Source organism: Telopea speciosissima, chromosome 8, assembly GCF_018873765.1.
Source record: "Telopea speciosissima isolate NSW1024214 ecotype Mountain lineage chromosome 8, Tspe_v1, whole genome shotgun sequence".
In the NCBI taxonomy this organism is placed as follows: Eukaryota; Viridiplantae; Streptophyta; class Magnoliopsida; order Proteales; family Proteaceae; genus Telopea; species Telopea speciosissima.
The window spans coordinates 15,537,838-15,561,622 of NC_057923.1; the positions used below are offsets into that span (position 1 = coordinate 15,537,838).

The 23,785-nt window shown below is 39.8% G+C and overlaps 1 protein-coding gene across 4 annotated transcripts in view; it reads left to right on the forward strand.

Moving 5' to 3' along the window:
- The window catches only part of LOC122671987 (anaphase-promoting complex subunit 2), a 47,519-nt gene that overhangs the window by 8,802 nt on the left and 14,932 nt on the right, over positions 1 to 23,785 (forward strand). For 3 of the 4 annotated variants that reach the window (XR_006334427.1, XR_006334428.1, XM_043869490.1), the window contains exons 4-13: positions 5,649 to 5,944; positions 6,160 to 6,231; positions 17,890 to 18,134; positions 18,503 to 18,919; positions 19,104 to 19,305; positions 19,460 to 19,574; positions 19,747 to 19,829; positions 21,018 to 21,137; positions 21,572 to 21,660; positions 21,738 to 21,819. Coding sequence is in view for 2 of the 4 variants with exons in the window: in XM_043869490.1 (XP_043725425.1) it covers positions 5,649 to 5,944; positions 6,160 to 6,231; positions 17,890 to 18,134; positions 18,503 to 18,919; positions 19,104 to 19,305; positions 19,460 to 19,574; positions 19,747 to 19,829; positions 21,018 to 21,137; positions 21,572 to 21,660; positions 21,738 to 21,819 (1,721 nt within the window). In the remaining 2 variants the exon portion in view is untranslated. Of the gene's footprint in view, positions 1 to 5,648; positions 5,945 to 6,159; positions 6,232 to 17,889; positions 18,135 to 18,502; positions 18,920 to 19,103; positions 19,306 to 19,459; positions 19,575 to 19,746; positions 19,830 to 21,017; positions 21,138 to 21,571; positions 21,671 to 21,737; positions 21,820 to 23,785 lie in introns of all 4 variants that reach the window. The other variant, XM_043869491.1, reaches the window with a different exon arrangement.

Sequence of the window (23,785 nt, forward strand, 5' to 3'; positions counted from 1 at the left end):
TGTCACAATACAACAACATGGGCAGTGAAGTAGGAATTGCCAAATCATTCAGTAGTCCCTGAAGCCACATAAACTCACATATGCCATGGGACATGGCACGAAATTCAGCCTCAGCACAAGAACGGGCAACAACAGTTTGTTTCTTACTTTGCCAGATCACCAAATTACCTCCAACATGAGTACAATAGCCAGAAGTGGACCGGTGGTCATCAGGGGAACTAGCCCAATCAAAGTGTGTAAAAGCTTCCACCCGCAAATGATCATTAGGAGAATAAAATTCCCTTATTTGGAGTAGCTTTTAAATACCTGAGAATACGAGTACAACATCCCAATGAGTGGAATAAGGATCATAGTTGTTAAGGCGTCACCTAGGCGTCCAAACGCCTTGCCCACCTAGTTGGTGTTGCCTTGATTTTTGACCCTCTCTGCTGCCTTGGACCGCCTAGACGTCGTGACAACTATGATAAGGATCATGCATGTACTGGCTCACCATGTTGACAGCAAATGCAATATCTGATGTATCTTCCAAGCTTAGCTGTATCCGGCAGCGACATTGCAAGGACAACTTCAGAAACAGGCACATTTTGACTTTTTGGGGCCTTGATATTGCCCTATTGCGGCCTCCCTCCTCTGCGTAGGCTGGCTGGCCGCCTCCCCCCCCCTTCCCCTTTCTCCTCCCTGCTTCTTTTCTATTCTTTTCTTGTACATTGGTTCCCCTTTCCTTTCCCCTTCTTCGGGTTCGGTAATATATTCATTTACCAAAAAAAAAGGTATATCAGCTTCCCAACCAATCTTTGATATCTCGTTTATCTACAGGATCACCTGTTTTACTGAAGAGACGATCATTAGCTTCAAATGGGAATCGGCTGGTTTGCAACCTAGCATTCCAGTCTCTGATAGTAAATCCAGGGTGTACTTCCGCTGAGAGAGAAATACCCCTTTGGTAGAATGGGCAACCTCAATGCCTAGAAAATATCGTAAGGGCCCCAAATCCTTTGTCTCAAATTCCTTCCCAAGAAGTAGTTTCAAGCTTTCAATTTCCTTTAGATCGCTGCCCGTGACAAGTATACCATCTACATAAACAATGAGGATGGCAATTTTGGTTCCTGACTTCTTGATGAAGAGGGTGTGATCAGCATTACTCTGGGTATAACCAAACTTTACCATAACACTGTGGAATCTGCCAAACCATGCTCTAGGAGAATGCTTTAAGCCATAGAGAGCTCGTTTGAGCTTACATACCTTCCCCTGAGTTTCCCTAGTAGCAAATCCCGGAGGAACATCTAGGTAAACTTTTTCTTCCAACTCCCCATGAAGAAATGCAATCTTCACATCAACTGCGGCAGCTCCCGACCAAGATTGACAACACATGACAATATTACTCGGATGGTGTTCATCTTGGCAACCAGGGCAAAAGTTTCCTGATAGTCAAGACCATATGTTTGAGTAAATCCCCTAGCAACCACTCTAGCTTTGTATCTTTTCACTTTGCCATCAGAATTTTGTTTGACTGTAAAAACCCACTTGCAACTGATTGTTTTTTTCTTGGGAGGAAGTGGTACTGAATCCCAAGTGCCTTTTTTCACAAGGGCATACATTTCCTCCATCATAGTTGCCTTCCATTTAGGGTCTTGAAGGGCCTCCTGCCAGTTCTTAGGAATAGAAACAAAGGACAAGGAAGTCACAAATGCACGATATACAGGGGAAAGAGGCTCATATGACATAACCTAAGAAATAGGGTGTTGTGTACAAGTTCCAACCCCTTTGCGATGTGCAATAGGTAAGTCCAAAGAAGGATCTGAAATAATGGGAAGCGTTTATGGATCAGAAATGTTACTTGGAGGTGATGGGTCTGGAGTAGGAGAAGCCGTTGGATTTGGAGCAGCTGTAATGGTGTCAAGTTGCAACCCACGACGAGTGCGTTGGCAAGTGTAGGTTTGAATAACAGGAGGTGGGATAACAGTAGGTTGAGTTTCCTTTGGGATGGAAGACTCCCCCTGAACCAAAGACATGGGAAGAGATGATACATGCATATCAGGCATATCGGCACTAACTAGCTCACCCCCTTGACGAGATGCCATATTATAAAAAGGGACAACTTCATTAAAGATGACATCCATGGTAACAAACATCCTACGAGAAGGAGGATGATAGCAGCGGTAGCCCTTTTGGGTAGGAGAGTATCCCACAAAAATACACTTGAAGCCCTGCGGTTCTAATTTACTGGGGTGTTGGTGGTTTCAAACATAATACACAACCAAAATTTTTGGGTGGAATGATAAAGGTGGTGGAGCCTTGAAGAACCTGAATGGGAGATTGAAAATCAAGGACACGGGTAGGCATGCGGTTAATTAAATAGGTAGCAGTCATAACAGCTTCACCCCAAAAATGGGAAGTGACATTCATTTCAAAAAGGAGGGCACGGGCAACCTCTAAGAGGTGACGGTGTTTACGTTCAACCACCCCATTCTGAGCCGGAGTGTCAACGCAACTGGTTTGATGTAAAATACCATGGGATGCAAGATATGCTTGGAATGCTCCATCAAAATATTCTCTCCGATTATCACAGTGGAGAATTTTGATTTGAGCATCATACTGGGTTTGAACAAAAGAATGGAAGTTTTAAAACAAGAAAAAACCTCATTTTTATGATGCATCAAATAAATCCAAATGAACCATCAACAATGCGAACTTTATCCTTACCAGAACTTGGGGAATATGTAGAGAAAAGATTTTCCTTACCAGTTATATGGTCGGAGGCACCAGAGTTAAGGATCCAACAATTGGAAATGGTAGAGTGACATAAAAACCAGCAAAAGAAATACCTGGTGTGTTAGAAGAAGCCAAAGTAGAGGTAGAGGCAGAAGTAGAACTGGCATTGGTGTCCAACTTTGTAACCAAATGGCGTAGCAGCTTAGTCAATTCATCTGGAGCATTGGCAGGAGGACCAATGGGAGGAGGGACGGTACCAATAGGTGTATCGGGTACCGCGGTTTCAGTAATGTGGGCAGCTGGTTTCCCACGACCATGACCCTTGGTACTGGTAGTGGTAGGGCGACCGTGAAGCTTCCAACAAAAATCCTTGGTGTGCCTCTCCTTCTTGCAATAATCACATTTAATAGGCTCTTTATCAGAACGATCACTGGGGCGAGAAGGGTTACCTTTAGGTGGTGCAGGAGAACCAGATACAAGAGCCAATCTCTCTTGGGAAGAAGGGGGCATCATGGCATTGCGTCGACTATCCTCCAGTTGGATCAGTGAATATGCCTGTTCCAAGGCGGTTAAGGGATCCCTGCTAAGAACCTGGGCATGGAGTTGATCGTACTCTACATTCAGCCCAACAAGAAAATCATAAACCCTGAATTTATCTTCCCATTTCTTGAACTTGATCACATCTTCAGATGTAGAAGCTTGGAAAGTGTCATAAAAATCTAACTACTGCCACAGACTTCGCAACTCAGAGTAGTAATGGGACAGACTGAGTTCTTTCTGGTTGGTCTCATGAAGTTTCTTTCACAACTTATAGACCTGGGCATCATTCCCAACCTAAGAGTTAGTCTCCTGAGCGGCCTTCCAAATTTTTGCAGCAGTGTCAAGCAACAAATAACCACGAGCAAGTTGTGGTATCATGCTGGAGAGCAAATAAGACATCCCAAGGGAGTTGGAAGAATTCCATATGTCTTGTTTAGGACCTGCAGTGAGGGGCTTCTCTTTTGCACCAGTGAGATAACCCACAAATCCACGAGAATCGATGTTGAGATAATAGGATTTGGACCACATCAAATAGTTGCTCCATCTAGTCGAACAACACAAGCAGGGAAAGTGGGAAAGCCATCGTGAGAACCACGGACGGGCATTTCCATAGTTGTAGCAGAAGAAGTAGAGTCTCCCATCGTGACAAGGTGCGAAAAAAAAAACTCAACCACAGATCATAGAAAAATAGGGAAAAATTAGATCATCAACAGATCTGAGAAAAGGGTCTTCAAAAAAGGAAATCGCAGCCTATTTAGATCATGGAGAGAGGCTGGACCCAAAAAAGAGGGAAAAAAAGGCCCTCGGTGATGAGACCAACACCACCGAGGAAGCGAGGAGTGGCGGAACAAGGGAGGCGTGACTCCCTGCCTCTTGATGGCTCTAGAAGAGAAACCAAGAGAGAGGGGGTCACAAAGGAGAGGCAACAGCGGCGGTAGGTGGTGGCAACGAGAGGCGAGAAAGAGAGAGAGGCGGTGGTAGGTGGTGGCGGTGCTAGGGAAATAGAGAAAGGAGGAGAGAAAGAGATGGCGGCAGCGGTGGGAAACCCTAGGTCGATTCTCCCTGCTCTGATACCATGATAACTTTGGGAATTGTGACTTGTGTCAATGAGACAGAATCACATGTCTACTTATAATAAATGCAATGAGAGTACAAGGACAGAAATGCCCCTAGGGCAACACAACATAAAACACCTAGGACAATTCTACCCTTATATCCCATATTACAATAGAGTTATCTCTCTGATTCTATCGCTGGGTTCAGTATCTCCTCTATTTTCTATTGTATTCTCTTCTCTGTTCTCTCCTTGTTCTCATCTTTTTATTTGTTTGGTTGACTGGTTCTTTGTTCTTTACCAAGTTACATACTCCATATCTTCAAATCTGACTATAAGATTAGCATAGGATATGATAGACTTGTTCTCCTTGACAAATACACCATTCAACCAAAATTTGATGCATATCTGAGTTGTTTAAATAGAGTTATCTGGTTTTCTCTCAATTTGTATTCTGTCCCTACACCTGTGATCCTTATGCAAGCTGATTTCCCACTTGTACTTCACTGATTGAGATTAGCACTGCATTACACCATTTACAAGTCTGTCTCTTGTTTGATTTTCCTTAAGAATGCATGTCTTTGAGCTCTTATTTTTCAAATGATCAGGCCATTTAAATTTGCAGTCCATTGACCAGTTAATGGTTCTTGAAACATGATTTGTTCACTTAGGATGGATTGTTTGGGACCACCAGTCAACAGTTTCTTTCCTGGTCCACTGGTCTATGAAACCACTGTTGAGCATATTGCCTGATTCTATATGCTGCATCAGAAAATCATTCATATCTTTATCCATTGCAAGGTGGTGAGGGAGGTGTGGAGGTTCTTTATTTGTGATCTAGTTAGCTGTTTGCGTTCTGTGGAAGGTTATTCCAGTTTTCTGATTATGTCTGTGTTCAGAAGGAGAGCAATAAGACTGCATAAAAATGTTTGGATAAACCAATACTGAAGATGGATTTTATAAACAGGTCTTTGAAGAATTCTGAGATATCAATGTGGTGAACTGGTCAAGTGCTAACCGGTTTTGTAATCCATCATGTGGTGGACCTAGAGTAAACTCTTTGAAGATGTACCTGTAAATCTTATTGGAGTTTCTTTTGAATGTCTTCCATGTACTTGTCGATTAAGTAAAAGCTACTCCTATTAAGGAAGCTATTCCCTTTTGGGAGCTGAAAATTTAACTGTTTGTATCATAAGATTTACCCTACTCTTTATACCGGCCTTATCTTTTTTATTATTATAATAGAATAGTGCAATCATACCAGTCTGTTTATCCTTTTTAACTATTGCATGCTCATGAAAAATTTTAACCGAGTCTCATGCTGGCCTTATTCATTCTTTAGGGATACTCCGCATCTATTTCAAGGAAAGATTAGAAGAACTAAGTACAATTATGTCTGGAGACTATGAGAATGATGCTGATACCGAAGGCATGGATGCCATGGATTTAGATGGAACAAGCAAAAACTCCTCAAGAGCCAGTGAAATGGATATTGATGAAAGTAATCACAGGAGAAAATTCTCTGAGAATAACAAATTGGTGAAAAACATTGGAAAGGTTGTCCGTGATCTTAGAACTCTCGGATTTACATCTATGACTGAAGATGCTTATGCTTCTGCCATATTTTTACTTTTGAAGGTGAGTGTTTTCCCCTATGTGGTTAGTATCTTTTCTACCTGGCTTTATTTTTATAATATTTCACTTGTTTTCTTTCTCAATGTCTTGGAGCTGAAAGGCAATTCAATTTTGTCTATTATGATGACTTTGAATGTAATGCCCATTTCTGTGCTTTCTATTTTATTTTATTGTTTTCTTCTCAAACTACTTCAGTTATGACATTGTTTGCATGACAGACCAAAGTTCATAACTTGGCTGGCGATGATTACCGGAATTCTGTTTTGCCATCCATTAAAGAGTGGATTCAGGTAATGTTTGGCTTTTATGAATTGTGACTATCCTATATTTAGTTCATTGAGCAGATGATGAATTTCTTAATGAATCATGTTTGTGTTGAGATTACTTGGCTATCTTCCAACTTAGTCATCTCATTCACTATATTGGCTATCTTTTCACTTCTCAGAATCAATAAATTCATTAAAAGCCTCTTCAATAAATAGGGGTGGCAAAGGGTCTGTTAGGTTTGGTACTAATCTAATTGCGGAATGCTCAATCCAACAGGTTCCCCCACTGTCTCTCTAAAGTTTGTAAAAGTCCAGCTTGGTTATTGATCATGTTGGGATATCCTTCTCAAACCTGGAGAAATTGGCAAGTTTATATCAAGTTGATTAGCATAGTTGTCACGGTGTCTAGGCGCAAGGTGACCAAGGCACCTGGACAACTTTGAATTTGATGAGTTTTTTAGAATAGCATGTGAAGGTTTTATGGGAACGTTTATGTAATGTGTATAGAATCAGAATCAGTATTATGTATGGGGGTAAACCTGTACTTTCCATTTTTTTTTAATGAAAGTAATATGAAGGAGAGAGGCAGTTGTGGACTGTCCTAACCTCTCTTCTTTTTTCCATCTCACCTCTTCTTCCATACTGCTGCAAGTGCTACGACTCACCTTTTTAAAGCTCTGTTCTGTTCTGCACAATGGAGCTGAACTTGGTATCAGGGCATTCCAATTTTCTCAGCCAGTTTTGAGAGTTGGTCAGTTCCCAAGTTCCCATGTTTCCGGTAAGGAGTTCTATCAAAGAGGCCAGACTTCAGTTGCCCATAGTATGCAAGGAAGAACATTCTAAAGCCATGGAAGGACAGAATGATTGAATGAAGGTCGTTGGGACCATTGAAGCTTTCCAGACAGAACCAAAATTGTTCCTGTGTGTACAGGGGAGTCCGCCTAGGTAGAAGTTGTGGAGTTAATAATGCATGAGCCTGATCACAGTTCTACTTTTGGGTCATTTTTCTGGTTCACAATTGAGCCAATGGTTCAAGTTTCGGTTCAGATTTGAATCAACAACAGTCCCCCGTCACGGACATTGTTTTAGTTAGTTCATTTGTTTATTTCTTCTTTATCTTATCGGAGGGTGGGCCTTGGCGCAACGGTAAGGTTGCTCCATTGCGACCTAGTGGTCACGGGTTCGAATCGGGAAACAGCTTCTCCGCGAAGCAGGCGGGGGTAATGTTGGGTACATAATGACCCTCCCCAGACCTTGCAATGGCGGGAGCCTTGTGCACCGGGTACGCCCTTTTTCTCATCTTTATCTTATCTTGTTTGTTAGAATGTAAGTCCAATAGGTTTTTGATGGAAGAATCGTAGGTTAGAAAAGAGAGAATGAGAGAAAATAATAATCTATATTCATTGATAGGTAAGCCCCTCTATTTATAATAGAGAGGGACATACAAAGGGACTGAAATAGGCGATGTGGGACTAAAACCCACATAGCCGACTGTAGACATAATTACCCCTAACTAACTGTCTCTATAAGAGCAGTGACTTAAACCTAATAACATAGGAATTAAACTACCCCAAAAGGACCAGAATACCTCCACGGTATTCTAGATTACATATTCCAACAGTTTTTCTTTAAGGCTGTATGGTTTAGGAATTCTATTCTTTTATATTTTGTTATCTTTTATTTTTGAAGTTTTTTGTAATAGTAGGTAATAGCCGGCTGGGTTGGGAGTAGCTCCGATTCATGATAAACTTAGAGAGAGTCGTTTGAGGTGGCATGGCCATGTTTAATGGAGGCCTTTGGGGCCCTAGTGCGGAGGAATGACCTGATCCAGATTGAGGGAACCAAAAGAGCTAGGGGCAGGTCTAAGATAACCATGGGAGAAGTGGTGAAGAAAGACATGCTCAGCTTAGGCCTTGTTCTTGGCATGACTTGAAATAGAGCAGAGTGGAGAGCTAAGATTCATATGGTCGACCCCATCTAGTTGGACTTTGATGTTGTGATGTTGTTGTCGTAATCGAGGTCTGCAGTATGTTGAGTAGTTATGAAGGGTACGTAGCTAGGAAGGGTCGATGCCCTAGAGTTTGTGTCGATACTATGTTCCCCCCCCCCCCCACCCCCACCACCAATTTTTTTGTCTCTACCTAGATTCATGTAGCCGACCTCATTAAGTTGGGATAAGATTGTGTTGTTGTAGTAAGGGTGTCAATCGGTTTGGTTTTGGTTTTGGTTCAAGGTATAACATGTGGAAACCGAAACCGAATAGGAACATGTGTTTCCAAACCAGAACTGAACCAACACGGTTCCGGTTCGGTTTTTATTCAGTTTTGACTCTGGTTTGTACTCAGTTTGGGAAACATTTTTACATCTTTACAACAAAAGAACCTCTTGTTTGATAGAGCCATAATCCACTAAACTTTTTCCAAACATTAAAATGGAATAAAATGTATCATCCCTTCTAATTAAGACATTTCTGACCTGGCTACACTTTTATCTATCTTCTTTGTGAAGATTACTAATTGCCTTTCTTGAAAAGGGCTTATGATGTTGCTGTTGCTGCTACGATATTTTGGATTGCGGTTGGTATTCTTTATCGTTTATTTTGTTCGTTGTTGTCTCGAGTTATTCGACACGAAGATTTTTCTGTACTATTGCTGCTGATGATTGGTATGCTTGAGTTGGTATTGCTATCTATTAGAATATTGGACCGTGGGGGTATTTTTGTCTTTTCCCCTATCCAACTGACTCTAATCCTTCGAGTCGGTGGTGTGGGGTTATTTATGTAATTTGTCTCGTCCTTCTTTTATTATAAATAAAGAGGCTTGGATGTTCATTAATAGATCTAGTATTCAGCTCTAATTCTCTCCTGTTAACATGGTATCAGAGCAGGTTTGAGTTTGAGTGCTTCTTGATATCCCTCTCTTTTTTCTCCCACTTCTTCCTTCTTCTATCTCTCTTTCTCTTCTCTTTTTTGTTTTTCTCCATTGTTACAAGCATGGTACTAAATCTCGTTTCGTTTCAGTGTTTCGGTCTGACCGAAATTTCCGAGATACCGAAATTTCGTCGAAATCTCGGTCGAAATATGGTATTTTCTGTGGGTGTAAAATGCCAAAAATGTCCGAGATTTCCGAAATTTTCGAAACGAGATGACCGAAATTACCGACATCGAAATTTCCGAAATATTCGAAATATTGCATTTTTTCATTTCGGACTTGCGTTTCGTTTCGGACAGGTCGAGATACTCGAAATATTCGATATCTCAACCGAAATTTCGCGAGTTTTAGTACTATGCTTACAAGGCCGCACTAATGAGGTGATCCATGGATCTAGTTGCTGCCCTTCAATACCTCATTCATTAATGACCTAACTTTTCACAAGATCGATAGAAGTTGTGCCTCTTCTACCTGCGATTTTTGAAGACTTCAATTTTGAGGACTGATTCCTTCTCTATCATTATGGATCAATTCTCCCTTCTTGGAAGATCAAGACCAGCAGGGACTCATTGGACAAGCTTCTATCTTCATCACCAAATTGCACCCTCCATCCCTCCATCGATTTCAATACACAGGGTTTTTTCAAAACCCTGACAATATTGATCTAGGGTTTCTAGCTGGCTGTTGCTGCTGATTTTTGGAGTAGTGTCTTCCCATTCTCAAGGAGAACTCAATCCTATTATTGGCCTTATCTGCATAAGTTTGGTCTATTTTTCATCATTGGCAGCTCTCTGCGATTTGGGTTTTTTCCATAAACCTGACTATTGTCGATCTCTCTATTGGCTCAATTTTTTGGGCTGTTTTTTTGAAGATTTTCTGGTCTCCACAAGAGGGCAACTCAACTCTGGTTTTGTGAATTTCTGCCGGCTGGTTTGTGAGATATGCTTCCACCTCCATCTGCTCCGATTTCTTCAGTCACCATGGCTGGTTCTGATGGACAAGGTTGTAGTGAGTATATTCCTTTTACTGCTAATACTATAAAATTGGATGGATCCAATTATTTGATGTGGTCTAGGTCTGCATACCTTGCTATTGCTAGTAGGGGACTTACGGGATACATTACTGGCACTTCTGAGAAGCCGATTGAAATTGGTTCTGCCCAAGATCGATGGAGCTCCAATGATTCCTTGGTTATGTCCTATTTACTTGGTTCTATGCAAGCTGATCTTGCCAGTGGTTATTTACTCTTGGACACTGCTTCTCAAATATGGTCCGCTGCAAAAGAAACTTATGGACAGCTAGGGAATGATGCTCAAGTGTATGAACTTCGAAAAAAGGTTCATGACACAACTCAGAAGGACCTCTCCATCTCTAAGTACTATGCTGCCCTCCGCAGTTTATGGCAACAGTCAGATCATTACTCTGATTATCAGCCCACTACTGCAATTGACATTGCTGCCTATCGGAAGCATGTGGATAAAAGCGGAGTTTATGATTTTTTGGCCGGATTGAATGTTGAATATGTATAGTTATCAAGGCGGGAAGGCGGCCATGGCATTTTAGAGGGGCAAAAAGCAAGGCGACACGGCAATGGCGGCAAGGTGCCCAAGGCGATCAAGGAGCCTGGACGCAATGGCGATGCCTTGATAACTATGTGAATATGACTAGATTCGAGTTCAAGTTCTGAGCAGAGTTCCTTTTCCTACATTGGAGCAGTCCTATGCCTTGGTCCATTCTGAAGAAAATCGTAGGGCTGCTATGTTGCATACTCCCACTACTGACCAATCTACTCTATAGACTGCTGCTATTGCTGCTCCCAAAGCTGATGGGTCTATTCCTATTAGTGATTCTTCTAAAGGGATTGTGAAGTGTGAACACTGTCACAAGCCCTATCATACCAAAGCCACTTTTTGGATGCTTCATGGTAAACCAGCTGATTTTGAGGGTAAGCGTGCTGCTTATGGGAAATCCAAAAACAAAGCCAATCATACTGAGACTGTTACCACGACTTCTACTACTGACACTGGTCTCTCCCAGGAGGAACAACATGCATTCCATTGTATGTTACAACCTTCTGCTGCATCTACTACATCGATGCCCACCAATCCTTCCACTACTCCAGGTTCCAATTTTTCCCATTTAGGCATTTCGTTTGCTGGTCATTGTGCATCGGTAGTCTCTACCCTTGGATCATAGACTCCGGTGCCATTGATCATATGATTGGATCCTCCAGCCTCTTTCATCGATATTCTCCCACTTTTGGGAAGGACAAAGTTCGGGTGGCTGATGGTTCCCTCTCCTTAGTCTCTGGGAAAGGCTTTATCAGTTGCTCTCCTTCTATAACTTTATCCTCTGTTTTACATATACCTAATTTCACTGCTATTCTTCTTTCCATTAGTAGTCTTACTCGCGACTTGAATTGTAAAGTGATTTTTTTTTCCTTCACACTGTGTTTTTCAGGATCTGGCAACGGAGGGCAACGATTGGATGTGGTAAAGTGCATGGTGGATTGTATATGCTTGATGATGGTTGTCCTCCTCCACTCAAGCCACCATCTCACATTCATCAGAATTCATTGGTCTCCTCTAAATTTCAACAATGGCATAATCGATTAGGTCACCCCCCTTTAGGAACTTTATGTCATTTATTTCCAGCACTAGTTTAGCAATGTAATAAGGATGATTTTTTTTGTGAGGCTTGTGTTCTGGCCAAACAGATACGTTCAACTTATTCTATTCTAATAAAAGAAGTGTTTCCCTTTTTAATATGGTTCATACTGATGTGTGGGGTCCTAGTCGTAAACCTTCCCTTTTTGGTCATCGTTAGTTTGTTTCCTTTATTGACTGTGCTCGGCAGGGGTTCCTACCAAGTAAGCAACAAAGCTCTAGGAGTACATGGGTGTATTTAATGCACAAAAAAGTGATGTTTTCTTGTATTTTCGGCATTTTCATAAATTGGTTCAGACCCAATTCAATGCCACTCTCAAAATATTGAGGAGCGACGATGGCAAAGAGTATATGGAAGGTCAGTTCCAAAAATACCTTGCTGCACATGGGATACTCCACCAAACCAGTTGTGTTGATATACCTGCCCAGAATGGAGTAGCTGAAAGAAAAAACCGCCACCTATTGGAGGTGGCTCGGGCTCTTATGTTTTCCCATAATGTTCCCCCCCAATATTGGGGGAATGCATTTCTTATTGTAGCCTACCTCATTAATAGGATGGCCACTCGGGTTTTTGACTCCCGTACCCCAGCTGACCTTTTACATGGCTCCTCCTCCTTTGTGATTCCCCCTTAAGTTTTTGGCTATGTTTGTTATGCTCGGGATACTAGGTCCCCTGGTAAACTTGAGCCCCGTGGCCTTCATTGCATTTTCTTGGGTTATTCTTCCTCCGAGAAGGGTTACAAATGTTACTATCCACCCACCCATTGTACACTGATGAGTATGGATGTTATTTTACATGAAGCCCCTTCTTATTATCCTACTACACCTCTTCAGGGGGAGAGTTCCTGTGAAGATGTGTTGACTTTTGAGGTTCCTCTTGAGGCTCCTGTGTATAACCAGCCTGAACTCACTCCCCTTATTTCTCACATGCCTTCTACTAGAGAGGATCCTACACAGGGGGAGACCTTGGATACTGGTAATGATGAAGTTCCTGTTCAGGGGGAGCTTACTCCAGTCCAGAAAACCATATGGTGAGTTCCAGAGGAGAAGTAATGACTCCAATCTCAAAACCTATTAGAGAGAATGTTCAAAAAACAAGCAGCTTCCATCCACTACAGTACTAGTTCCATCCAGTTGCCGACTCTAGATCTGGATCATCCTTCTACTCTAGGTAAGACTCCTTCTCCTGAGTTACCTATTGCTCTTCGCAAAGGTACTAGGACTTGTACTCAACATCCTATATCTCAGGTTGTCTCTTATAATTCCCTTTCTCCATCCTTTCCTGCATTTGTTTCTTCTCTTTCTTTTGTTCGTATTCCCCAGAATTGGCAGGCAGCTCTTATAAATGGAAAGCGGAAGACATGAGAGCCTTACAAAAAAAAAATCGATACATGGGATCTTGTGGTTCTTCCTCCAGGGAAAAGACTAGTTGGATGTAAATGAGTGTTTATGGTCAAACAGAAGGTAGATGACACTGTGGATCGATATAAGGCACGACTTGTAGCAAAGGGGTTTACTTAGACTTATGGGATCGACTACCAGGAGACCTTTGCACCTGTTGCAAAACTAAACACTGTCAGAGTGTTATTATCTTGTGCAGTAAATCTGGGGTGGGATTTTACAACAGTTGGGTGTGAAGAATGCCTTCCTCCATGGAGAGCTTGAAGATGAGGTGTATATGGATATTCCATTTGGTTTCTCATGTGACAAAACCAGCAACAAGGTTTGCAAATTAAAGCGTGCTCTGTATGGGTTGAAGCAGTCACCTCATGCTTGGTTTGGAAGATTTCACAAGGCTATGGTTTTTGTGGGATATAAGCAGAGTAATGCTAACCATACTCTGTTTATAAAAAGGATTGGTGATAAAGTCACCATTCTCATAGTCTATGTTGATGATATTGTGGTGACCGAGAATGATGGTGATGAGATAAACAAATTAAAGACTTTCTTTGGCCGTGAATTTGAAATAAAGGATTTGGAAAAGCTGAAGTACTTTCTAGGGATAGAGGTTACTCGATCTTTAAAGGGCATCTTTCTCTCTCAAAGGAAGTATAGCCTAGATCTATTATCTGAGATCGGGTTGTTAGGGTGTCATCCTTTTGATACACCTATGGAGGCTACTACGAGGCTCAAGGAAAAAGAGGGTGAATTGGTTGACAAAGGTCGCTATCAGCGGCTGGTTGGAAAACTTATTTACCTTTCTCATACATGACCGGACGTAGCTATTGTCGTGAGTTTGGTAAGTCAGTTCATGCATGATCCTTATTCCTCTTATATGGATGTTGTTCTTCGTATTCTTCGCTATTTGAAGTCAGCTTGGAAAAGGAATTCTTTTATCTCCTCATGGTCATCTACGAGTTGAATTGTATACCGATGTTGATTGGGTTGGTTCTTCTGATAGAAAGTCCATGTGTGGTTATTGCTCCTTTGAAGGTGGAAATCTTGTCACTTGGCGCAACAAAAAGCAGAATGTAGTGGCAAAGTCTAGTGTTGAAGCAGAGTTTCGTGCTATGGCATAAGGAATCTGTGAGTTGCTATGGCTTAGAGGTTTATTGTAAGATCTTGGTGCTCCTGTTCGTCTCCCCATGATGTTTTATTGTGACAACAAGGCTGCTATTAGCATTGCTCACAATCCTGTTCAGCATGATCGTACCAAGCATGTGGAGGTTGATAGGCATTTTTTCAAAGAGAAGCTCGAAGGAGTGATCTGTGTTCCCTTTGAGAAGTCTTCTGATCAAGTAGTTGATGTATTCACTTAGTGGTTAGGTGGATAAGTCTTTCATCCTATTTTAGTCAAGTTAGGCATGTTTGATATTTATGCTCCAACTTGAGGGGGAGTGTTAGAATATTGGACTGTGGGGGTATTTTGTCTTTTTCCCTATCCAACCGTCTCTAATTAATAGAGTTGGTGGTGTGGGGTTATTTATGTAATTTGTCTCATCCTTCGTTTATTATAAATAAAGAGCTTGGATGTTCATTAATACATCAAAGCATTCAGCTCTAATTCTCTCCTGTTAACACCAAAATGAAAAATTTTCTCTGTGCTCACAACGTCTACAACTGCTATATATGTTCAAGACTGGTTTTACAGTTGATATCTATTCTTGTTGTTCCAAGCTGGAGACTTTGATATAAATACTCCAGCTTGAGGGGGAGTGTTGAATATTGTACCGTGAGGGGGAGAGTTAGTGTGTTGTACGTTGGGTCATAGTCTAAGTTAGTCATTGTTATTTACTTCAGTTAGCCTTTGGTTGTAATTAGACTCTTCGTAGGTTTCCTACTAAGAGTTGGTTGTATGATTAATATAAGGGAGAGACTATCCATGATAGAGGTATTCTATTTGATTCCTATCGTGTTCACCTCTCTTCTATTCTCCATCTCCATCATCTCTCTCTCTCGATTATCTTCCTCTTCTTCATAGGTTCTGGTTGTTGAGGTTTTCTTACAACAACATATATTAAGGAACAAAAAAAAGAATCACTTTAATATAACACAAGCCAATAAAACAGTCAGAAAAAGAATCACTTTAATGCAACATAAAAATAATAAAAATATCAATGCAACAAAAAAAGTCTGCCAGATCACAAGGCAGTCCTTTTCTTACAACAACATATATTAAAGAACAAAAAAAAGAATCACTTTAATATAACACAAGCCAATAAAACAGTCAGAAAAAGAATCACTTTAATGCAACATAAAAATAATAAAAATATCAATGCAACAAAAAAAGTCTGCCAGATCACAAGGCAGTCCAAGGTGATGCCTAGATAAGCAAGGCAGTTGCCTTTCGTGCATCCATAAGGGCGACAGCACACCTAGGGCACTGAAAAGCACCTTGTCACCTAGGTGACCCCTTGACAGCCATCATTGGTATAATAGTTATGTAATATAAGAGAAGAAAGAGGATCTTAAACATGTTGCTGTTTGAGCCCACATAAGCATGTGTCAATTTTTTTTTTTTTGGGGGGGTAAATAAAAGAATTCATTACCAGGAAACCCCAGAAAGGGGAAAAGAAAAAAGCAAGAAGAGAAGAAAAGAACCAGCAGCACCCAACTCAAGAGGGAGGGACATAGGGCTGCAGAAGAGACAAAGGAAGGCTCCATGAGACAACAATGAACCTATTTCTTGGGGTATCAGAAATACAATTGTGAGGCAACATGTGAAGATTGGAGCTAACATCAAAGGAGATGGAGTTCCAAAGCTTTTCAAAGGAATGGGAATTGGAGGTCCATCTTCGAAGATTGCTCTCCATCCAAATGTGATTAATGGTAGTACCAAAGGCAAGCTTGCTAGCGACATCACATATTGATTTCCCAGCACCGAAGGCGAGCATGTGTCATTTTAATGGGTTGGGATGGGTAAAAGAAGAAAGAAAAAAGAATGATTAGAAAACTAGGCCAACTCATTCTTTTTTATAGTGCTAATAGTTCAAGGAATTGAACCATGGTCCGCCATTCTCCGTGGACTAAAGATATCCAGCACTCAAGTTGATTATCTTTCTTAATTATTTTAATTTTTTGTATAATATCTTGAATTTGATTACTTACAAGGTTTTCTGCCTATTGGTTGTTTATTTAGCTACTATAAATTGTGATAGGTTCATGACTTTTTATAAATCCATCCCAGTGTATTTTTAGGTCTAAGAACTATAATAAATGATGCAGACAGGTTCCTGGGCCAGAAATATAGCCCCGCAGGAACCTAAGGGGCCAGGTCCATGACACTAATTAAGTGGACCAAGTTCGTGGGCCTTTGGCTAACCAGCCTTGGGCTGGGCCAGCCATGCGGCTGGGTGTTACTGTTTCACTCAAAACCAGATTGTGGGGATTCTATTAGATCTTTATTGATGCAATATTGCTATTAGATACTTTCCTGTTTTATGTAATAGCTAGGATCTTAGTTTTACTTGCTGTTCAAGACTTTCTATTATGGTTTCTTTCCTTTTTTTTTTATTTATTATTATTAATGGCTACAGCCATTTATATGTAATGGATCTATTGGATCCTCCCCACGATTTTAATGAAGATTTATAGCTTTTGCAAATGGCTGCGTGAAACAGTGAGGTGAGAGTGAGAGACTCGAACCACTATCCTATCCCCTCGGACCCTGCTCCTGTTTCCCCCAACTGATATCCTTTTTTCTATTTACTGTTCTGAGATTTCTTTTCATAGCTGAGACTCAATCGAAGGTTCCTTAGCTGGTGTTGATCATTAAAATATTGTTCTATTGGTTTCTCCATCGATTCTAGTTGAGGCTTCAAGAAGACCACCTGCAGCTCTACTGATCTGGTTTTCTACTTCAGCAACTTTAAGTTCAAAATCTCCAGATCCAACCATCAACTCTGCCTATATTTTGAGGGTTCAATCATCATGTAATCCTCTCGTTTCGCTGGTAATTAGGTGCTGATCCTATGTCTAGGTTTGTCTATCACAGTTAGTTACCACTTCTGGGCCTTAGTTTCTTATTCTGAGACCTTTGGATATCTCAGCATCTAGCCATTAACTTTGGCTGAGATTTTGAATTAGTGTTCCAACCATGGACCCCTCCCTTTGACTGGAATATCAGTTCCATCGGAGCAACTTAGTTGCTATTTCTGGTGACTGTTTATTTTCTGGTTGTTTGGCTTGTTTCATGCTCCGATAGACCTTACATTGTTGCTGTTTGATTTTCTCTTTGGCTGGGATCATTCAGCCATTGCTAAGTATTGTTAGAGTTGTAAGGGTCGATATACCCTACTGTTCACCTACTGTCGGGTGATTCTTTTATGTATTGTTGCTGGAATACATTGTTCTAATTTGTTTGTATAAGAGATCCTACTTGGGGTTAGGTCACTTATGACTTAGCTCTACATTATACGTGCATAACTATGACATTATTCCCCCAGAAAGTATATCCCTGCATCATAGCTTATTCTTAAGCTGCAACATGTACGTGTTTCTTACGCTTGTATTTTATATTGTTTGGTCCATTTGTCTGATTTTTTCCTTTCCTTAACTATCAGTTTATTCATGTGTTACTGCTGTATGCTTTTGATATCCTTTATTTTTTGGTAATACTTTTAATATTCTTTTATACTTATATGCAGGCTGTTCCACTCCAGTTCTTGTATGCTCTTCTTTCTTATCTTGGTGACTCAGTTACTTATGACAGCCCTTCATCGGGTCTCAAATCACCCCTTGCTTCACACCCCTCTTCATGCTTCTCTGGTATTGATGCTCCCTCTGAAGGACTCATCAGATGGCAGTTGCGCCTCGAGTATTTTGCGTATGAAACATTGCAAGATCTAAGAATAGCTAAGCTTTTTGAGATTATTGTGGATTATCCTGACAGGTAACTTTCTTAACATCAATTCTGCAGATTATTATTAATTTTTTTTTTCTGTCAATCATAGTTTCAATTGCTCAGGTGCCCTTGCGCATCTATTTTTAGTGATACTGTTGTTTATAAATTGATATGGTACATTAATAATGCAAATACTTCCAAGAAGAGTTAAATAGTATCTATACACCCTAGAATATATATCGGGAAATTTGGTTCGAGGACATTGTGTTGCCAGGTCTGGTTGTCAACCTTTCTGACACATGCTTTGATAGCTCATTTGAGAAAGCTTCTAAATCATGCTATAACAAAAATATTTTGGTTCTTAGTATGATGTTGATAAACGCCATAAATTTAAGTTATTGCTATGGCTTTTGCAGCTCTCCTGCAATTGAAGACTTAAAGCAGTGCCTAGAGTATACTGGGCAACACTCAAAGCTTGTTGATTCTTTTATCTCTGCACTGCGATATCGATTGCTTACTGCTGGCGCTTCAACTAATGACATATTGCACCAATATGTTTCAACTATCAAAGCACTCCGGACAATAGATCCAACTGGCGTTTTCCTTGAAGCAGTAGGTGAACCAATAAGAGAGTATTTACGGGGAAGAAAAGATACCACCAAATGCATTGTGACTATGCTTACAGATGGGACTGGAGGAAATCCAAATGGGAGTGGAAATACTGGGGATAGCCTCCTTGAAGAGTTGAATAGAGATGAAGAAAATCAAGAGAATGCTGGTTGTGACGATGATTTCAACACTGATGACAAGCAATCTTGGACCAATTCTGAATGGTATGTTTAAATCGCTGTTGCTGTTATTGACATAATTTACTTTGATTTTGGTTATGAGGCTATTCCTCAACTGATCATATTGCATGACTTTTGCCCCCCATACTTTTCTTTCTTGTGAATGAATAACAGCCTATGGTATTTGAAGATGGACTTTTTCTTACAATGGTCATTTCCTTGTTTTCAGCTGGGAACCTGATCCAGTAGAGGCAGATCCATTGAAGGGTAGTAGGAATAGAAGGAAGATTGACATGCTTGGAATGATAGTTGGCATAATCGGCTCAAAGGACCAGCTAGTTAATGAGTATCGTGTTATGCTGGCTGAAAAGCTTCTTAACAAAACTGATTATGACGTAGACTCAGAAATTCGTACTTTGGAACTACTAAAAGTATGTTCCCTGTCTACTTGATATTAGCAGGATTTTTGTTGATTTTATTAGGATGACCTTCAGTTGACATTGAATTTATTTTGAGGTTTAGTTTGGTACTTTGATTTTTGGACTTGTATAGTTTGACACTTGTATTTCTCATATTATTTATCAGATACACTTTGGAGAGAGCAGCATGCAAAGATGTGAAATTATGCTGAATGATGTGATTGACTCAAAAAGGACAAACACAAATATCAAAGCAACCACAAAACAGCCATCACAGAGAGGTAACATCTGTTATTTCTTTCTTCTCCCCCACATCCTCTCTTTTGTATGTGCGTGTCTTTTACTGCTTAGCTTCTCAGCCAGTTGTGGGGAATCTATTCAAAATTGCATGTTTACTATATATCTCCTTCCTTGGCCAGTATAATCTCATCGAATCAATCTATATGTTGTCAGGTGTCGAGCAAGTAGAAACTGGGGTATCTCTTGATCTTCTTGATGCTACAATCATATCCTCAAACTTTTGGCCACCAATTCAGGTATTGACAACATAATTTAGAATCATTAGTTTCAAGAAGTATTCATCAATCTTTCAAATGTTGAGATTTGCCTCTGAAATATATCTAAGATGATGACAACAACATAGCCTTATCCCAACTAAATGGGGTCGGATACAAGTCACAAAGATAATGATGGCACATATATCTACCAAAAATAAAAAGAAAATATGATTTCAGATTTATGGGCATTTTTCATCATCACTAATAACTTTTGGATGACCTTTTTTTCCCTCATCAATGAAAATCTTTTCTATTACTGAAATTGGTGTCAGGACCTGTGGAAGATGTATAGACTATTTCACAGGAAAATTATCCTTTCACCTTTTTATATGGAAACAAACAGAGCCAAAGTCGTGCTTGGGAAAATCAATAAACTTTCCTCAATAAATTTTCATGTTGCTGATGCATATCAGGGGGAAAAAAAACTCAAGATCAATGGCACTTTCACTATGATAAAATTCAGCAACTCTCAATCTTGAGAAGCTCACTTGCATTGGAAAAGAATTATTCCTCCCTTCTTTACTTAAACAAAGACTAACATTCTGTTTCAAAAGATTGACTAGAAGTTCTATTCCAAAGAATTGAAACATTGGAAAAAGCTACTTCAAATATCTTTTAGACATAATCATGTTTTTGAACTTAAATATAATTAGGATTTATTATCTCATACTTGAAAACTCAAGTTTAATTTGTTTAAAATTAAAGTAATTTAACTGTCATGAGTTTGGAAGAAGAAACGATTCACTGTTCATTTTCATATTTGTCCAGCAATTGTTAACTGGTGAGATTTGATGTCTGAACTATTACAAATGTTATCATCCTCATTTGCATGTCTTACCAATTCCATCTTGCTGTTGAAATATATAGTAGAATACTAGTGAGTTCCCGGCGGGTTTCAGCATGGGGTAAATTACATATGTTAAATGTCTCAGGATGTGCATTTATAAGCCAATTTCCACGGAAGTTCAATGTCTTCATAACTCTGCTGTATTTGGAGTCTCTTTGCACAGTTTGTGACTGTCCATTGAGCTTAAGAATTGAAGGCAGTGTCTTGACCTACCTGTTTCTTTTGTCATTGCATTATATAGTTGTTGACAAAACATTTTGACTATTGATTGGCCAAGAAGTTTATTTTTCTTTATAAATGACCTTGAAGAGAAATTGCAGGAAGAATCCCTTAACATACCTGGGCCCTTGGACCAACTTCTCTCTGATTATGCAAGAAGGTTTAATGAAATCAAGACGCCTCGCAAGCTGCTGTGGAAGAAAAATCTTGGTACCGTTAAGGTTAGATGGTTGCACTTCTGTAATATATCATTCAGTGTCAATTGTTATGTATTACCAAATTGTTATTAGGTGATACGAGTCAGGGAAGAAAAAGGCTTCTGAGGATAATCTCATTGAATAAATAGGAATCCAGGATTTGGCTTACTGTATATTTTGTTCTCTCCTATCTTAGGTTGACAAAAAATATGCTATTAATTTAGTTAAAGATGTCATGTAATGGCCATATTGTATAGGGTCTTCTCCTTTTCTACTGAAGTCTCTGGATCTGATTAAGAGGGAATAAGTGTCTACCCTCTTCATTCCCTCTTCATCCTCGTATGTGACAATCCTTTGCTGCTGAAGTTTCTGGATCTGATTAAATGGGAAATAAGTGTACCCCCTTCATTCCCTCTTCATCCTCGTAGGTGACAACTTTAGTATTTTTTCTGTTTCAGCTGGCATTGCAATTTGATGATCGGGTAGTTCAGTTCACAGTGACTCCGATTCAGGCAGCAATCATCATGCAATTTCAAGAACAAACGAGGTAAATTGCAGTAGACATCTCATTGGTTTTTAGTTGTGCAGTCATGTTCTAACATTATTTGTATTATCTACTTTCAGCTGGACCTCCAGGAACCTTGCAGCTATTATTGGGGTACCTGTGGACATACTTAATCGGAGGATAAACTTCTGGATAAGCAAAGTATGTTATGGTTGTTTTTGACGAGGAAATTTTGTTAGGAAATTTTGTTTGCAATTCATTCTTTACAGTCAATAGAATTGCTGTTATTTTGCTCAATACACTCTGTATTTAGAAACTCCTGTCTCAAACTGATTGTTCAAGTTTGAAAATACCACAGAACTAAAACTTGAAACTCGACCAGGTTTCGACCTTGGGAAAAACCGAGTTGACTCGAGATCCGTGAGATCTCGGTCGAGTTGGTGCATTTTTTTTTTCAACTCGAAGGCTGGTTTCGATGGGTTTTAGACGTAGTTTGGGTCTGAAATTTGGTACTCAGCCTATTTTAGGCCATTTAAACACAATGACTAGCAAATTTTGCAAAACAAAATTCAAATAGGGGTTTCACTTAGTGGGACTCCATAACAGATACTTATACCAGAAACCAGGACAGACACAGGACATACACTTATGTATGCCTAATATTTGTATTTCATTTACTTAAGATATTATTCATATATAAGCAAATACCCCCTATTTGAATCCAATAAAAATAGTTAAAAAATAAAATTCCAAAAGGAAAAAAAGTCAACCCCCCAATTCAAGAACAAAAACTGGATTTTCGGCGGTAGGTGCAATTTTCAACTTTCTAATGCTGGGGTTTTTCTAAAATCTACAAATTCCATAAATCTTAATATGGTAAAACATTGCTAAAAAACAAAAGTGCGGTAAAATATTCATTTATTTTGATGTCCAAAAAAATATTTTCATTCAGAGCAATTTTGACAGCATTCGCGGACACCAAATTAAGTTTGACTGGTACATAACTCCTTCAATATAAATCAGATTTAAGCAATTTTGGACTTGTTGGAAAGCTTCTTCTAGTATTAGTTAGTGATCCTGGCTCGATGAGTCCTTTCTTCCTTGATGAACTGTTGGCACCAATCCTACATTGTCTCTGTGGACCGAGGAGAAAGAGGGGCTTAGCGAGAAGAGGATTGTACCATGAGAGAAGCAAGGAGGTCAACCTGTTTCCAATGTACAACATGGATTCTGGCAATGCAATGTAGTTGGATCCTAATGTCGATTCGAATAAATCAACCTTTCCACGGAGGGAAATCTTTGCTTGCTAGGCAAGAGGATAGCAAGTTACAAATTCTGTCTCGGTAGGACATGTATTTCTATTACTATTTACCGCACTTTTGGTTTTTAGCAATGTTTTACCATATTAAGATTTATGTAATTTTTAGATTTTAGAAAACCCCTAGCATTAGAAAGTTGACAATTGCACCTATCGCTGAAAATCCAGTTTTTGTTCTTGAACTGGGGGGCTGACTTTTTTTCCTTTTGGAATTTGATTTTTTTAACTATTTTTATTGGATTCAAATAGGGGGTATTTGCTTATTTATGCCTAATATCATTTAAGTAAATAAAATATGCAGTAATGAAATAAATATGCAAGTGAAAACTTGAAAGAGGTCAGCGGAAATAAAACTTGTGTGTGCTTAGCAGGTGCTGCAGTCCTTAATTTGAACCGGTCGCGGCACTCGGAGGGGTAACCTCGGCGGTCTACCGTTTTGCGAGTAGCCTTTGCTTGTGCTGAGGGAGCCGGCCAATATTTGAAGATAAAAGAGAAATAAAATCTTGAATTTTATATTACTTGGAGAATTTGAATTACACTCTTGATATACAGGACTCTTGAAGAAAGCTTGAAGAAAACTATTCACTTACGGGTTTACTTGAAGGAAACTTGAAGCCGAGATAAAGGCTTAATCTTGTAAGTTCTGAGACTTGTAACACTTGATGAAACTTAGTTACTAAGAACAGCTTGATGAAATAAACTTGAAGTTACACTTGAAGAAATAAAATTAAAAATACTTGAAGTAACTTGGTGTAAGAACTTGAAGAGTCGAGCTACTGGTTCTGCGTGCTTTATTTTTCTCTTCGGAGATTCTCCTCCTCTCTATGGAGAAGACGAGGGGTCTTATAG